Source organism: Cherax quadricarinatus, chromosome 15 (genome assembly GCF_038502225.1).
Source record: "Cherax quadricarinatus isolate ZL_2023a chromosome 15, ASM3850222v1, whole genome shotgun sequence".
Classification (NCBI taxonomy): Eukaryota; Metazoa; Arthropoda; class Malacostraca; order Decapoda; family Parastacidae; genus Cherax; species Cherax quadricarinatus.
The window spans coordinates 9,326,772-9,346,316 of record NC_091306.1 but is presented as its reverse complement, the minus strand read 5'-3'; the positions used below and the strand labels follow the sequence as shown (position 1 = coordinate 9,346,316).

The window sequence follows — 19,545 nt, the reverse complement described above, 5'->3', positions numbered from 1 at the left end:
TCTACTACACCCACCGCCACCACTACATCTACTTCAGTCACACCCACTACCACGACACCTACCACACCCACCACTACTACTTCCACAACCACACCCACCACAACACCTACGACATCCACATTGACAAGCACATTCACCACCACTACACTTACCATAACCACAAGCACCACTACCGTTGCACGTAACACAACCCCACCTAGCATAACCACTACACCTACCACACCCACTACCACCACTACAATTACCACAACCACTCCCTCTACCACCACTACATCTGCCACAACCACACCCACCACCACCACTACTTCTACCACTACCCCACTCACCATCACCACTACATATACCACAACCGCACCCACCATCGCCACTACATCTACCACACCCACTGCCACCACTAAATCTACCACACCCTCTAGCACCACTACATCTATCACACTCACCACTACCACAACACCTACGACATCCACGTTCACAAGCACATTCACCACCACTACACCTACCACAACGACACTCTTCAGTACCACCACTACAAGTACCACAATCACATCTACCACCCCTACAACTACCACAACCACACCCAGCACCACTATACCTACCACAACCATACCATCCAACACCACTACAACTGCCAAAACCACACTACCCATCTCTTCTATAACTACTGAAACCACAACAACTACCACAACGTCACCAACCACAACCACAACAGCCATAACCATAACAACCATTATAACCATAACAACCACAATCATATCTACCACTGTCACCTCTATTCCAACCACCTCCACCCCCACCACTACATCTCCCACAACCCCACCCACCACCACCAGTACATCTACAACAATACCCACCATTATCTCTACATCGACCACAAGCACGCCCGCTATCACCATTGCATCTTATACAACCACACCCACTACCACCACTACATCTACCACAACCACACCCACTACCACCACTACAACTACACCCACAACCACCACCACTACATCTACTACAACCACACCCGCCATCATCACCACATCTACTGTAACACCCACTTCCACTACATTTAAAACCTCACTCACCACCACTACAACTACCACAACCCCACCCACCACCACTACATATACCACAACCACACTCACTACCACTACTACATCTACACCCACCACCACCACCACTACATCTACTACAACCACACCCGCCATCACCACTACGTCTACTGCAAAGCCCACCTCCACCACAATTACAACCATACTCACCACTACTATATCTACCATCACCATCACCACTACATCTACCACAACCACAACAACCATTACATCTACCACAACTGCACACACCACTACATCTAAAACTACACCTACCACCACCACCACCACTACATCTACTACTACACCTGCCATCACCACTACATCTACCTCAACCCCGCACACCACTACCACTACATCTACAACCACACCAGTCATCACCTCTACTTCTTCCACAAGCACGCCCCCTATTACCATTTCATCTTTTACAACCACATCAACTACCACCACTACATCTACCACAACCACACCCACTAACACCACTACATCTACAACTACACTCACCACCACCACCACTACATCTACAACCACCCCCACCATCACCTCTACATCTACCACAAGCACGCTCCCTATCACCATTACATCTTCTACAACCACACCCACCATCACCACCACAACATCTACCACAACCACACCCACTACCACAACCACACTCACTACCACAACCACACTCACTACCACCACTACATCTACCACAACCACACCCACTATCACCACTACATCTACCCCAACCACAACCACTACCACCGCTACATCTACCACAACCAGGCCCACCATCACCACCACATCTACCGCAACCACACCCGCAACCACAACTACCACAACCACACCCATCACCACCACTATATCAACCATAACCACACCCACCACCACCATTACATCTACCACAACCAAGCCCACCACTACATCTACCATACCCATTGCCACCACTACATCTACCACACCCTCTACCATTACCACATCTACCACACCCTCTAATACCACTACATCTACCACACTCTCTACCACCACTACATCTGCCACACCCTCTACCACCACTACATCTACCACACCTTCTACCACCACAACATCTACCACACCCTCTACCACCACTACATCTACCACACCCTCTACCACTACTACATCTATCACACCCTCTACCACTACATCTACCACAGCCTCTACCACCACTACATCTACCACACCTTCTACCACCGCTACATCTACCACACCCTCTACCACCACTACATCTACCACACCTTCTATCACCACAACATCTACCACACTTTCTACCACCACTACATCTACAACACCCTCTACCACTACTACATCTACCACACCCTCTACCGCTACATCTACCACAGCCTCTACCACCACTACATCTACCACACCCTCTACCACCACTACATCTACCATACCTTCTACCACCACAACATCTACTACACCCTCTACCACCACTACATCTACTTCAGTCACACCCACTACCACGACACCTACCACACCCACCACTACTACTTCCAGAACCACACCCACCACAACACCTACGATATCCACATTGACAAGCACATTCACCACCACTACACTTACCATAACCACAAGCACCACTACCGTTGCACGTAACACAACCCCACCTAGCATAACCACTACACCTACCACACCCACTACCACCACTAATGCTACCACAAACACACCCACCACCACTGCAGCTACCACAACCACACCCACTACCACCACTACTCTTACCACAACCACACCCACCACCACTGCAGCTACCACAACCACACCCACTACCACCACTACTCCTACCACAACCACACCCACCACCACTACAGCTACCACAACCACAGCCACCACCACTACAACTACCACAACGTCACCCACCACTACCACTACATCTACCACAACCACATCCACCACCACCATTACATCTACCACAACCACACCCACCGCCACTACAATTACCACAACCACTTCCTCTACCACCACTACATCTACCACAACCACACTCACCACCACGACTGCATCTACCACAACCATACCCACCACCACCATTACATCCACCACAACCATACTCACTACCTCCATTACACCTTTCTCAACCACACGTACTACCATCACTTCTACATCTTCCAGAACTACAAGCACTACCACCACCACACTTACCATACTCTCCACCTCTACGTCTACCATAACCACGCCCACCCCCACTACACCTACCTCAACCACCATCACCGCTACACATACTACATCCTCACCAGTCACCACTACAACTTTAACTACAAAAATGTCTGGTACTACAACCACACCAACCACAAGAACTCCACTAACTACAACCACATCACCTGTAACGTCCGCTGCAGCCACCAGTACAACCATTCCAACTCAGAGAACTACTAATGTAAAAACTACTGTCTCTAGTACCAAAACTACCTCTAAATCTTCAGTTAAAACTACCACCAGTAAATCTACCACAACGACAAAAACCACTACATCTACTACAACCACACCCATCACCATTACCAGAACTACTACAACCAGACTCACACCCATCACCACTACCACAACCACACCCACCACCACTACCAGAACTACTACAACCACACCCACCACCGCTACATCTACCACACCTGCCACAACTACTGTTGCTAATTTCAGCGCAAGTATGTCCATACGTTATTGTGTGTATTTCCTGAGCTTCCTAAAATAGTGGAATAACCTTTTTTTTTTTTTTTTTTTTTTTTGGGGGGGGGGTAGGGGCCGATTGAAAACATCAAAATAGATGATTAATATTTCACTATATAAATCCAACTATCAATATTTTATATTTGTATAGATTTCCACTGAATGGTTTTTAAGCCTTTGCAATGGTGCGTAGTTGCTATGGTCCTATGTCTTCGATTGCCTGATGTTACTACGTAGGTACCGGATTTACAAGGGATTACAATGCTTTACGAACCAAAGGAATTGCTTGTTGTGCCTCTGGATATGCGGGTTTCATTTGCCGGTTCATGTCACCCAGAGAGAGACACTAAGATATTAAGAGGTGTTGCTTCTTCTGCAGACTGCAACATGGCTGTGTTGGTGTCCAGTGGCTCCCAGAGTTACTGGAGCACCCCGGGCTATCCCACCCAGTACCCAAAGGGCATCACCTGTACCCTCACTGTGACGGTAAGTGAAGGTGTAGTAACTTTAAGTGACTTCTATGTAAGAGGTGGAGGGAATGTCTAAGTAATCTCCCACTGCTATCTACAAGATGCAGATGATGACAAATATAAATTTGATGCAAAGAGGAACCCACATAGTATTCACCAACTCTATTCTGTCCTTAAGATCGTGTCATTCACGCAGATAATGCAGCTTCCATGATAGCTAGTAGTTGATCAATGAGACTCGTGTGTAAATTTTGGGTATCTTTATTCTGGAAAATTTTCTCCAGCCAGATACATCCAAAAGTTGCACAAGTGTCTTATTTATCATCTTGTCGGTTTTATAAACCATTTGTCCCATACCTGGTACGTGGTAGTGCAGGCTAGCGCACCCGGAGGCTCACATACCTGGTACGTGGTAGTGCAGGCTAGCGCACCCGGAGGCTCACATACCTGGTACGTGGTAGTGCAGGCTAGCGCACCCGGAGGCTCACATACCTGGTACGTGGTAGTGCAGGCTAGCGCACCCGGAGGCTCACATACCTGGTACGTGGTAGTGCAGGCTAGCGCACCCGGAGGCTCACATCCTAGAAGACATGGGGTCGACCCCCACTTATTAACTACCAGTATATAGACACCTGGGAATTAGTTGACTGGAAATAAGCCACAATGATTGGCTTTAGTGGGTTATCCTGGATTACTAATCCTTCGGGGTTAATAAGCCGAATGAAGTCTCCTTCTTAAGCCGTTCTCCTCCTAAATTATTGTGTCTTTCATGGAGATAATATAATGGAGAACACACACACGCACACACACACACACACACACACACACACACACACACACACACACACACACACACAGTAGCAACCGGTGAAGAGGCGGGGCCAGGAGCTAGGACTCGACCCCTGCAGCCAAAGATAGGTGAGTACACTTACAATTTATTAGATATATCTCTCACTGCTCTGATAAAGCCTATCTTTTACTACCCTGTGCGGGCGAAACGTCTTAGAATAAAGGTACAACGTAACTGCACGTTTTCCCTACCACTGTATCGGTATCTCATACCAACACAAACCCAACAGGATAACCAGTGCACCTTCCATGGTAACGTATACAACTGACAGTGTATAATAGATTGCGAAATATGTCACATACTTGTACAAACAAGAATATATTACTCAGAAATAATTTAGAATACATTACAGACTACACGAAGAGTTAATATTAATTACTGAATATATTACATAGAATAAGTAACATATGCAACTTTGTCCCTCTCAATGCAGGATATATAGTATACACTGAGAGTTGCATTTCTCTCACCGTATATATGCTGAGAATTTTATCCCTATTTTAGGGATGATAATATTCTTTCACCATTACTGTTTCCTTCCGATCAGGTATTCCTTGATCTATTGCAATGCTTTTCCTGTTATTCCTGCCTGCATACGTACAGCCTTAATGACCCTAGTGTAGTCGATAAGATTCAAACCTCCCCCCGTCCTCATTAACTAACCCATCTGACGGTGCAGGTACCGTCTCTGTTGGAGATGGTGTTCGCTGTGGTGAGCGTGGTGGGCCCCGGCAGGATCTTCCTCACTCCAGGCTGTACAGGAGACAGACTTGTCAAGGACATAAAGTAAGCTCTTTAACTTGATTCAACACCTTGTGCTCTGACTTGGTGCCGGTGACAGGTTTATGCTTCCCAGTTCGCTGGTGATGTTTGACCCTTTACAAGTTTAGCGCTTCCTCGTGATGACAGTAATGATGATAATAGTAATCTGGCAGACTGGTTGTAGGAAAGTGTATAAGCAACCAGCAGGGGTCGATTCACAGCTGGTACTCACCTATTTGTGGTTGCAGGGGTCGGGACTCAGCTCCTGGCCCCGCCTCTTCACTGACCGCTACTGAGTCCTCTCTCTCCCTGCTCCATAAGCTTTATCATACCTCTTCTTAAAATTGTGTATGGTTCCTGCCTCCACAACATCACTTGCCAGACTATTCCACTTCCTGACAACTCTATGACTTAAAAAATACTTCCTAACACTCCTTTGACTCATCTGAGTCTTCAACTTCCAATTGTGTCCCCTTGTTTCTGTGTCCCATCTCTGGAACATCTTATGTCCACCTTATCTATTCCTCGCAGTATTTTGTATGTCGTTATCATGTCTTCCCTAGCCCTCCTGTCCTCCGGTGTCATCAGGCAGTTTTCCCTTAACCTTTCTTTGTAGGACATTTCCCTGAGCTCTGGAACTAGTCTTGTCGCAAATCTTTGCACTTTCTCTAATTTCTTGACGTGCTTGACCAGGTGTGGGTTCCAAACTGGTGCTGCATACTCCAGTATGGGCCTGACGTATACAGTGTACAGTGTCTTGAACGATTCCTTACTAAGGTATCGGAACACTATTCTCAAGTTTGCCAGGCGCCCATACGCTGCAGCAGTTATCTGGTTAATGTATGCTTCCGGAGACGTGCTCGGTATTATGTTCACCCCAAGATCTTTCTCCTTGAGTGAGGTTTGCAGTCTTTGGCCACCTAGCCTATACTCTGTGATCTTCTTTGCCCTTCCCCGATCTTCATGATTTTGCATTTGGCGGGGTTAAATTCTAAGAGCCAGTTGCTGGACCACGCATCTAGCCTGTCCAGGTCTCTTTGTAGTCCTGCCTGATCCTCATCTGATTTAAATTTCCTCATTAACTTCACATCATCTGCAAACAGGGACACTCCTGAGTCTACCCCTTCCATCATGTCATTCACATATGCCATAAATAGCACTGGTCCTAGGACTGACCCCTGTGGGACCCCGCTCGTCACAGGCGCCCATTGTGATACCTCATCACATACCATGACTCACTGTTGCCTCCATGTCAGGTATTCTCTGATCCATTGCATTGCCCTTCCAGTTATATGTGCCTGATCCTCTAGCTTCTCTTGTGAGGAACTGTGAGGATCTTGTGACGAACTGTGTCGAAGGCCTTCTTGCAGTCCAAGAAAATGCAATCAACCCATCTATCTCTCTAGTCTTACTTCTGTTACCTTGTCATAAAATCCAGTAGGTTTGTGACACAGGATTTGCCTTCCATGAATCTGTGCTAGTTGGCGTTTACAATCTTGTTCCATTCCAGGTGCTCCACCACTCTCCTCCTGATAATCTTGTCCATGACTCTGCATACTATACACGTCAGTGGCACTGGGCTATAGTTTAGTGCCTCGTTTCTGCCTCCTTTTTAAAGATGAGGACTAAATTTGCCGTCTTCCATACCCCAGGTAGTTGCCCAGTTTCAAGGGATGTGTTGAAAATTGTGGTTAATGGCACACACAGCGTCTCTGCTCCCTCTCTAAGGTCCCACTGCCTTTGAGGTATCAAGTTCACACAGCAGCTTCTTCACCTCCTCCTCAGTTGTGTGTATTTCATCCAACACTTGTTGGCATATCCCTTGTTGGTGTACCCCTCTGTTTTGTCTTCTCAGTGTCTTTTCTGTCTCCATTGTAAATATTTCCTTATATCTCATGTTGAACTCCTCATATACCTCTTGGTCGTTTCTTGTGAGCTCCCCACCTTCTTTCCTCAGCCTAATTACCTGGTCCTTGACTGTTGTTGTGGCATGCAAAGAGTACATAGCCATTATTCGGCGCATGTACACACCCTCATTGAAAGGCTATCTCGCCATCCAGTGAACTAGTACTAGCGTCGAACGATGGGGCCTCATCGTTCGATCAGTACCCCAGGTTCAACCTCTACCCTTGTCATTTCCATACTAGAGCTGGTTGAGCATCGTTGTCCATTCTGCCTCCAGGTTGTGTCTTGGCCTTGCCTTAACCGCATTGTACACATACATTTCCAACTGTATATTGTGTACACATGTGTAAATATCCACATTGCTCTTGGTGAAGGAAAATATATTTCAAAGTCATTCAGCTGTGTTTGTTCTGCTCCTTGTTCCCCTTTACACCCAGGATAACAGGCCTTATTATCCCTGGGTAGTAATAGTTGTCTTCCTCCTAATGTGGCTATAAAACAGTTTTGGGTTAGACTTGACTTTCGATGCTATGTTGTTTTCGTACTGTCGCTGGGCCTCCCTCGTCTGGTTCTTCGACTAATCTCTCTATTTTCCTGGGTCCTATGCCTTCTGTACTTTTTCCATTCTCTAGTGCACTTAGTTTTTGCCTCCCTACACCTTCAGGTAAACCAAGGACTTATTCTGGTCTTCCCATGATTTCTGTTGTCCTTGCATCTTGTTGTTACGTAGTCCATCATTCCGTTTACTGACTTTCCTACCAATTTTCTTTCCCACTGAACCTCCTGTAGGAAGTTCCTCATAATTGTGTAGTCCCCCCTTTTAAAGTCTGGCTTGTCCCTTTCTATCCTGTTACCCTCTCCACTTGCAACTATGTATTCAAAGCTCAGAACTGCATGATCACTAGGTCCAAGGGGCCTTTCATATGTGATGTCCTCAATGTCTGAGCTACTCAGGGTGAACACAAGGTCCGGTCTTGCTGGTTCAGCCTCCCCTCTCTCACTCTGGTAGTGTCCCTAACATGTTTGTGCATAAGGTTTTACAGTATTACATCCATCATTTTGGCTCTCCAAGTTTCGGGACCCCCATGTAGCTCCAGGTGTGCGTACTCACCTAATTGTGTGTGTGTGTGTGAGTGTGTATGTACTCGCTTATTTCTGGTTGTAGGGGTTGATTTACAGCTCCTATGTGATGATATTTAACTATTAACCTATCTCCATATACCAGTTCCTCTAGTTCTGGGACTGACTTGTGGCAAATTTTTAAACCACCTTAATTTTTTTTGTAGGCTTGAGGGGATGGGGGGCTCATGTTGGGATCGCAAACTTCAATACTGTTCTTATGTATGTATACAGTTTTCTGCCTCCTTCAGAGTTCTGAAGTTTTTTTTTTATATGCCAGCGTTCAAGTTGTGACAGATATTTTGTTGTGTTTCTTAGACGAGAGAGTTGGTACCTACCTCCAGGTCTGATGTGTCTTCCTCTCGTGTGATGTGCTCCCTCTGTCCTCCTACCGTCTATTCACGTGCTCACCATCCTAAGTATGCTGGGATTGATATCCACTAGTCAAATGTTTAACCATTCAAGTAGCTTTCTCAGGTCTTCCTGTAGCATCTTGTAGTCCTCACCTCTCCTCATTTTTCTCATTAGATTTGCGTAACTCGAAGATATGAGCAAGATCTTCCTTCTCTGGAGACAGTTTTTATTTTTATTTTTTTTTGGTTAACACTTGCTTTCCAGGTGATTTATTAGCTTACTTATTATTTTCTTAAATACTTTTTGCATGATGTAGATGTTAGTGATAGTGGCCTGTAGTATAGAGCCTCTTGTGTTTCATTTTTTGGAAATTTAGTACAACATTTAGCAAATCTTATGTATCCTGTGACATGTAGATCCTGGTTTGTGGCATACGCAGTACCTCGGCTACTTCTGTGGTTCCATTTCCTTTGATGTGCCTAATTCTTCAAAGTGCTTTCCCACTTCTTCTGTCACAGCTATATAGTTTAACACCTTGAGTTAAATTATGCTTTTATGATTCTGAATAATAATTTAATCTTTCTTCACAGGTTTTCCTGTCATTCTTCATGATGTCTGTAGATTGTGCCGAGTGCAATTGTAGGGTGTTTCTGACAGTTGCAACTTGCTCTAGCTTTCTGTTTAGAGACATTTGTCTGGTATTAGACATGTCACGCAACCACTTTCCCGCACACTTTCACGCAACCACTTTCCCGCACACATCCTGGCCGTGCCTTAGGCACGGCCAGGATGTGTGTAGCACCTTGGCATGGGACTGTCTGATGTTTTCAGTCTGTGGATGGCCTGGGTGAGGTTACCTTAGATGTAGGAACATCCTAGATGTGTAGACCTTCACCTGCCTTAGGCTGGCTAACACTATACTAGAACTGTCTTTCTGTACGAGTGTGCTATAGCTGTAGGGGTGAGTGTTCTCATACTTATCCCAAACTCTATTCACTAATAAGTTTTAACTGGTCTCTGTTTATTGTTTATAATTGTACATACGTCCTGGCAGTGGGTATACATATTAAACCAAAACCATACATTACTGTAATCTTCGTTTGAATTACCTTTTGACTTCACTGTTAGCTGGTTCATTGGAGTACTTGTGATCATTATAATCCTCTTTATTCTTCGAGGGATTTTTCGTTATTCATTAATTTGTTTTTGCTGGTATTTTAATCTAGGATACTCGCCAATTTTTATTTACAGGGATGTAGTATATTGTATTTATAGGGGGAGGTCTAAACCCGTAGGGGTCATACAACGCCTAGGGTAATGGAAGGTATTGATGCTCGATTAAAGGAATTGGAACACAGGTCCAATTTCTTAGATCATGAGCCCCTCACCAGCACCAAGAAACTTCCCTTGGGGGAACTGGGGGAAGGGAGCCAAATTTTGGCTCTTAGCCCCGTCTCTTACTATATTTCTGGTTAAATGCTAAACCCGTAGCAGTCATGACCCCTTCTCTTAGGTTTGTACTGCAAGAGTTTAGCCTTTTGGCCTTTATCATAACCATTTTAAATCATGTGTGGCACGTTCCTTACTATTATATTTAGTTCGTTTCACTTTCCTACTGTCATTAGGCTGAATTAAAGGACTGTCTAACATTCCTGTGACTCATCTGCGTTTTTAACTTGAATTGGTGCTACTTTACCGTGCTGTCTGCCGCAGTATTCGTAGTCTACGCTGAGAACTGACATTTAATGTGCGGTCTACCTAACCTTACCCAGTTAGGTTAAGTGTAAAAGTGCTGGTAGACCGCATGCTAAAGTGTAAATAAGCTGCTAGACAGCATGCTAAAGTAGCACCCTTTAATTTATATTTCCTTGCTTTTGATCCTTGCATTTTGAAGTTTGTTCCTTGGTGGTGGTGGAGATGGTTGTTAGATTCATCCAGAAACAAGACGCTAGTCTTTTGGTCATATGACCAAGACCTTTAGCTCCTCTCTCCTATGTGTGGATTATTTGTGTATTACCACTTGTTATTGCTGTTCTTGCTGCTGAACAGCGGTTAGTGCCGATGAAGGTAGCGTAGGTAGCAATGATACGGCCGTGGACTAGTTTGGCTTTAATTGGATAGGAATGAGTACACAACGGGCAGTGTGAGGGAGTGACCGCAAGCCAGTCCGTGGAGGGGGTGCACTTGTGTCTATCAAGTGGGTCGGCCTAGGAGTGAGAGCGAATGGGCTCAGCCTCCCACTGACCTGGGTGAGCCTACAGAGGGCAGCACCTAAATGCCGCGAAATATGAACTAGTCAGAGCAGACGGCTAGGCTGTGTGTTCTGACAGTACAGGCTGTCTACACACTCCACATAGTAAAAAAAATAATGAATCACACTGTGATTTTTTTTTCTATTGTCCCCATCAGTTCTTTTACGTGTCTTGTCAATCTACATCTTGTCTTCACTAGTACTCCTCTCTTTAAAAATCGCCAGGTTCAGCTCATCTAGTGACTGTGTTGGGACTAGCCTGTTTACAATACTATACATCTTTTCCAACTTCTGATCATTCTTGATTAGATGACATACATGTAGAGTACACATGTGTATGCATGTACCAATGGAGTACATGTCTGCCATATCTGTTAAGCTTTAACTGCAGCCAGAATATGTATTCCATTTATCATATAAGAAATAATATACTAGCTTAAAGAATCAAGTCAGTGTCATGGCTGGAACAATTCACGAATTACTACTACTACTACTAGTACTACCTCTACTTTTACCACCATCTTTCTCCTCCCAGCCATCTCCTAGTGTCTTATGTCGTCTACTTTTTCTTGCCTAACTTTTGACTTGACAGTGATAGGATGGCCCGAAACGTGATAATAAGGTTCCTTTTCCAAGTGCGGATTGTTCGTAAAATACAATACCAGCTTAAAATTAAAGTTTTTGGGCATTACTACTAAAACACACATTACAAAAAATATAGCTATGATTCCATTTAAGTTTCAAGAGGTTTCTGTTAATTAACTCATTTATTCACAGTGGTTATACTAAAATCTAACTCTACTACTTCCTGTTGTGTTATTCCTACAGTGAAAAGCTGTGCGGTAATATTGGAGGAAGAAGCTGGACTCTGTTTAACTACTACAGCATTCCTCTGACCAGTCAGTTCGTCTTCACATCTACAGCTAATGGTGGCACTGATATTGGTTTCCAGATGTCAATTACAGGTTGGTTACATTTCTGGATGGTTCCGGAATCATTGCTCTGGAGGCCCAGTGTGATTATTATTATTATTATAATCAAAAAGAAGCGCTAAGCCACAAGGGCTATACAGCGCTGCAGGCCCAGTGTGAGACTAGGCCTTCTGAGTTGAAAAAAAATGTCTGAATATCTTTTAAGAAATACAGGTTAGCAAGACTGATCTGCCATTTTCCACAGTCATGAGAAAGAGAAAACAGATCAACAACTGGGTTCATAATCAGATATAAAGAGCTAGTTTACTCTTCTGTGCAGTTTATACATCACTAAATATTTTGGATTATGGTAATTAACAAATGCTTATTAGAATGTCAGTTAGTCTTCACAGAAAACTTCTGAACTAATAACAATCACTAAATAAACAATAGTGTTAGACTATATTTTGCAGAGAAATATTTATTGTGATGTTTTGTCCAGATTAGACTTTCTAGATTTAGATTTAAATTTTTTATTTTGACAAATTACATGGTTGTACAGATGAATATAATAGTTGGGTGTACATGCCAAGAGCCCCTCTGTATGCTGAGAATTTTGGGCAAACTTAAAGATTAACTTAAGAATAGTAAGGCAATAATGCATAGTTCATTTGGTCATTAGATGAGTTAGAGTGAGTACAGGAGAACTGAATATTATATCAGGTGATGCTATATGGTTTTGATAAGTCTAGTAGAGAATTTTTACACTATTGAATTAGTTAATAAAGATTACAGTATTACAATGTAACAATTTAAAACAATTTACAATGTGATGTATTACAGTTTAGTACTATTTAAAACAATGAAATTTGGTATTACAGTGGAACAATTTACATTATGATGTACTGTATTGCAATCTACTACTATTTAAAACAATGAAAAGAACAGACATCGTAATTTCGAAGTAGTAAACGGTTGAGCACCACCAGCACAATGAGTCGCTTTTGAGAAACTGGTAGTGATTAGGTATGGTTTGTCTGGTTAATTTTGGGTAATGAGGTGATTTCTTGTTTGAGCCTTAAACTGATTTGCAGACAGGGGTCCTTTAGTTTCTTCTGGCAATGAATTCCAGATCTTTGGGCCTTTTACGTGCATAGCATTTTTGCATAGGGAGAGATGAACACAGGGAATATCGAAGAGTGATCTGTGTCTCGTATTATTGTCGTGTGTTCCGTTATAGTTATCGAGGAGGAGTTTGAGAGGATGGTTTACATTAGAGTACAGTGTTCTGTGTATGTAGTGGGCACAATAAAAAGTGTGGATGTTTTGTATATTTAGCAAGTTAAAGACTCTTGAAAAGTGGTGAAGTGTGTTGTCTAATGCAGGAGTTAGTAATCAGTTGCACTGCAGCTTTTTTGCTGGGCTTGCATTTCGGTGAAAATAAATGAGAGAATTACAAAGCTAAGAGTGATTTAGCACCATATCTTTGCTGTGGATTTGTAAGGTGAACTGAGGCCCCATGCACAAATACCTTCGGTGAGGTAAGGATAAATGAGAGAATGGTACAAAGCTAGAAGAGCTGATTGGGGCACATAGCACCATATCTTTGAAAGGATGCCTACTGATGCACTGATTTGTAAGGTGAACCAGCACACTAAGGTCAGGCTTGGGAGAGGTCAAAGGTGAAGCCATGAGGGAGAGAGGTCAAACAATAACTATATTTTTTTGTTCCGATGTGCCAGGGATGAAGTGCGGGATCAGGTGCATAGGAAATATGTAGATGAACAAATATACACGAAGTTTTCACCACCATTCAGTTAGTTGCAGATTTATCTGACTTTTGTGAAACAACAGACAGCATCAAGTTCATGAGATAAATGTTTATTATTAGTTTAGTTCGTCTCTGTTTATGTGAATGTGTTAAATCGGAGTGGAGACGAATGGGTTTTGTGGCTTAACGTTCTGTTGGAGTGTGAGCAAGATGACATTTATGAAGGGATTCATGAAAACTGGTTAGCCAGACTTGATTCTCAGAGGTGGGAAGGACAGTGCCTGAACTCTGAAGGAGGGGTACTCACCTATTTGTACTCACCTATTTGTGGTTTCAGGGGTCGAGTCTTAGCTCCTGGCCCCGCCTCTTCACCGGTTGCTACTGGGCCCTCTCTCTCCCCGCTCCATGAGCTTTATCAAACCTCGTCTTAAAACTGTGTATGGTTCCTGCCTCCACTACGTCATTTTCTAGGCTATTCCACTGCCTTACAACTCTATGACTGAAGAAATACTTCCTAATATCTCTCTGACTCATTTGTGTCTTCAACTTCCAATTGTGGCCTCTTGTTTCTGTGTCCCCTCCCTGGAACATCCTGTCTTTGTCCACCTTGTCTATTCCACGCAATATTTTATATGTCGTTATCATGTCTCCCCTGACCCTCCTGTCCTCCAGTGTCGTCAGGCCGATTTCCCTTAATCTTTCTTCATAGGATATTCCCCTTAGCTCTGGAACTAACCTTGTGGCAAACCTTTGTACTTTCTCTAGTTTCTTGACGTGCTTTATCAAGTGCGGGTTCCAAACAGGTGCTGCATACTCCAGTATGGGCCTGACATACACGGTGTACAGTGTCTTGAACGATTCCTTACTAAGGTATCGGAATGCTGTTCTCAGGTTTGCCAGGCGCCCATATGCTGCAGCAGTTATCTGATTGATGTGTGCTTCCGGAGACATGCTCGGTGTTATACTCACCCCAAGATCTTTCTCCTTGAGTGAGGTTTGCAGTCTTTGGCCACCTAGCCTATACTCTGTCATTGGTCTTCTGTGCCCTTCCCCTATCTTCATGACTTTGCATTTGGCAGGATTAAATTCGAGAAGCCATTTGCTGGACCAGTTGTCCAGTCTGTCCAGGTCTCTTTGAAGTCCTGCCTGGTCCTCATCAGATTTAATTCTCCTCATTAACTTCACATCATCTGCAAACAGGGACACTTCTGAGTCTAACCCTTCCATCATGTCATTCACATATACCAAAAATAGCACTGGTCCTAGGACCGACCCCTGTGGGACCCCGCTCATCACAGGTGCCCACTGTGATACATCATTACGTACCATGACTCGTTGTTGCCACCCTGTCAGGTATTCTCTGATCCATTGCAGTGCCCTTCCTGTTATATGCGCTTGATGCTCTAGCTTCTGCACTAATCTCTTGTGAGGAACTGTGTCAAAGGCCTTCTTGCAGTCCAAGAAGATGCAATCAACCCACCCCTCTCTCTCATGTCTTACTTCCGTTATTTTATCATAAAACTCCAGAAGGTTTGTGACACAGGATTTACCTTCCGTGAATCCGTGCTGGTTGGCATTTATACTCTTGTTCCGTTCCAGGTGCTCCACCACTCTCCTCCTGATAATCTTCTCCATAATTTTGCATACTATACACGTCAATGACACAGGTCTATAGTTTAGTGCCTCTTTTCTGTCTCCTTTTTTAAAAATGGGAACTACATTTGCTGTCTTCCATACCTCAGGTAGTTGCCCAGTTTCCAGGGACGTGTTGAAGATTGTGGTAAGTGGCACGCACAACATATCTGCTCCCTCTCTAAGGACCCACGGGGAGATGTCCGGTCCCATTGCCTTTGAGGTATCGATGTCCCTTAGCAGTTTCTTCACCTCCTCCTCATCTGTATGTATGTCGTCCAACACTTGTTGGTGTATTCCTTGCTGGTGTCCCCATCTGGTCTGTCCCCCCCAGAGTCCTTCCTGTCTCTACTGTAAATACTTCCTTAAATCTCGTGTTGAGCTCCTCACATACCTCTTGATCGTTTCTTGTGAGTTCTCCACCTTCTTTCCTCAGCCTTATCACCTGGTCCTTGACTGTTGTCTTCCTCCTAATGTGGCTATACAGCAGTTTCAGGTCAGATTTGACTTTCGATGCTATGTCGTTTTCATACTGTCGCTGGGCCTCCCTCCTTATCTGTGCATACTCGTTTCTGGCTCTTCTACTAATCTCCTTGTTTTCCTGGGTCCTATGCCTCCTGTACCTTTTCCATTCTCTGTTGCACTTAGTTTTTGCCTCCCTACACCTTCGGGTAAACCAAGGACTCGTTTTGGTCTTCCTATTATTTCTGTTTCCCTTGGGAACAAAACTTTCCTCTGCCTCCTTGCACTTTGTTGCCACATATTCCATCATCTCGTTTACTGATTTTCCTACCATTTCTCTGTCCCACTGAACCTCCTGCAGGAAGTTTCTCATACCTGTGTAGTTCCCCCTTTTATAGTTTGGCCTGTCCCCTTTCAGTTCCTGTTACCTTCTCCAATTGTAACTCTACTATATAATCATAACTCAGAACCACGTGATCGCTAGCTCCAAGGGGCCTCTTGTAAGTGATGTCCTCAATGTCTGAACTGCTCAGGATGAACACAAGATCCAGTCTTGCTGGCTCATCCTCCCCTCTCTCTCTGGTTGTGTCCTTGACATGTTGATGCATGAGGTTTTCAAGTACCACATCCATCATCTTGGCTCTCCATGTTTCGGGACCCCCATGTGGCTCCAGGTTTTCCCAGTCGATCTCCCTGTGGTTGAAATCGCCCATTACCAGTAACTTTGCTCTGCTCGAGTGAGCTCTTCTTGCCACCTCAGCCAGTGTGTCCACCATCACCCTGTTGTTTTCTTCGTACTCCTCTCTTGGCCTCCTGCAGTTCTGTGGTGGGTTATACATCACTCCAATGACTACTTTATGTTCTCCGGACTGAATTGTACCTACAATGTAGTCTCTTTCTCAAATCATGTCCATGCCTTCCATTTCCTCAAATCCCCATCGGTGTTTTATGAGCAGTGCAACCCCTCCTCCCCCTCTACTCCTTCTATCTTTCCTCAGGATCTGATATCCCATTGGGAAGATTGTGTCTGTTATTGTCTCAGCGAGTTTTGTTTCTGTGACTGCTATGATGTCTGGGGATTTTTCACTGATCAGTCGTTCCACTCCTCATGTTTATTCGTTATTCCATCCGCGTTTGTGTACCAAACTTTTAGTTTCTTTTCTATCATTGTGGTCATGCAAGAATATTGGGGTTGGGGGAGCGAGAGCCTTGGTGGGGGCCTATATGGGGCTGTGGTGTAGGTGGGGTTTGTGATGATGGGGGTGGGGTCAGAATGCCCATAAGGGACAGCTGTTGGGGTGAGGTTTTTGATATGGGGGTTGGTGGCAGAGGGAACAGTGAGTGGGTTGTAGTATATGTTGCTCAGTTGCGTTGGGAATGTCGCGGTTGGAGTCTTTTGGTGGGAGATTCTGTGGGGTGTGTTTGCCCTTCCTCCTGTGTCTGGGTCCTGCTCATTTTCGTCATTGCCTCTCGTTCCTCCTTGCGTCTCTGTACCCTCTCTTTCAGTGTAGTCCTTTCTTCTTGTGTTCTGTCGCGGTCGAGGTATACTCTCTGGTACCCCTGTTTGTCCCTCAGTCTTGCTTTCTCTTGTGAGCATCCTTCTAGGAAGATGGATTGAATGAGTGATGATGAATGAGTTTTCCTCTCCACCCTACCTTGCTGAAGATGGCCGGTGTCTGAGGGCAGTGTGTGGCATAAATATTATGCAGAGAATCTGTAGCTTGGAGATAGGTGGAGGTGTGGGGTTTGTAAAAGTATTATCTAGAGGGCTGAGGGGTTGTTGAGGGTTTCAACATTTAGAGAGGATGGAACAAATATAATGGCTTGGAGGGCACATAAATCTGTAGTGGAAGGAAAGCAGGGTAGGGGTTGACCTAGGAAAGGTCGGAGGGAGGGAATAAAGGAGGTTTTCTGTGCGAGGGGCTTGGACTTCCATCAAGCGTGCATAAGCTGGGAGACAGAAAAGGCAAATGTTTTTTATGACTTCACATGCTGTTGGAGTGTGAGCAAAGTGACATTTATAAAAGAAATCAGGGAAACTGGTTAGCTGGACTTGAGGCCTGGAGGTGGGAAGTACAGTGCTTACTCTCTGAAGGAGGGGTGGAGATATATTAAGTGCAGTGTCAGCACTCCTCAGGCAAGACAGTGATGGAGTGAGTGATGATCAAAGTGTTTCTTCTTTTTTGGGTCACCCTACCTCGATGGGATACAGCCAGTTCGTTGAAAAAAAATACAGTACATGTTTACCTGGAGTTTACCTGGAGAAAGTTCCGGGGATCAATGCCCCCGCGGCCCGGTCTGTGACCAGGCCTCCTGGTGGATTAGAGCCTGATCAACCAGGCTGTTACTGAACATTAAAATGGTATAAAATACCGACAGGTTGTTAGGTAAGACACATATGCAACAGTTAGGTATCTTTATTATGAAACGTTTCGCCTACACAGTAGGCTTCTTCAGTCAAGTACAGAAAAGTTGATAGAAGCAGAAGATACTTGAAGACGATGTAATCAGTCCATCACCTCAAAACTTTAAGGGTGATGGACTGATTACATCGTCTTCAAGTATCTTCTGCTTCTATCAACTTTTCTGTACTTGACTGAAGAAGCCTACTGTGTAGGCGAAACGTTTCATAATAAAGATACCTAACTGTTGCATATGTGTCTTACCTAACAGGCTGTTACTGCTGGCTGCACACAAACCAACGTACGAGCCACAGCCTGGCTGGTCAGGTACTGACTTTAGGTGCTTGTCCAGTGCCAGCTTGAAGACTGCCAGGGGTCTATTGGTAATCCCCCTTATGTATGCTGGGAGGCAGTTGAACAGTCTCGGGCCCCTGACACTTATTGTATGGTCTCTTAACATGTTAGTGACACCCCTGCTTTTCATTGGGGGGATGTTGCATCGTCTGCCAAGTCTTTTGCTTTCGTAGTGAGTGATTTTCGTGTGCAAGTTCGGTACTAGTCCCTCTAGGATTTTCCAGGTGTATATAATCATGTATCTCTCCCGCCTGCGTTCCAGGGAATACAGGTTTAGGAACCTCAAGCTCTCCCAGTAATTGAGGTGTTTTATCTCCGTTATGAGCGCCATATATATATAAATGTTATATATTTTTTTATTTGTAGGTAGTAATGTATTTAACTAATAGGTTATATGCTCAGCTAATAAATTATACACTTACTGTATTATACATTCATCCAATGTATTATATACTATGATTTATTGATTTATTTCAGGAATGAGCTATGGCAGATAAACACAAGTGGACATTTTTCCCTGGTTGATTAAAATTTAAAAATCTTTAACTATAGTCACCACGAAATTCTT

General features: G+C 44.2%; 1 protein-coding gene across 1 annotated transcript; it reads left to right on the top strand.

Moving 5' to 3' along the window:
• Positions 1 to 876: 876 nt before the first annotated feature.
• On the top strand, positions 877 to 19,474 carry LOC138852737 (mucin-2-like; the record flags this gene model as incomplete). Its single annotated transcript, XM_070085350.1, has 6 exons — positions 877 to 1,841; positions 3,186 to 3,712; positions 4,114 to 4,220; positions 5,734 to 5,840; positions 12,274 to 12,410; positions 19,455 to 19,474. Coding segments are annotated over 6 exons (1,863 nt in total), but the record flags the coding sequence as incomplete, so codon positions are not given.
• Between the last annotated feature and the right edge of the window lie 71 nt (positions 19,475 to 19,545).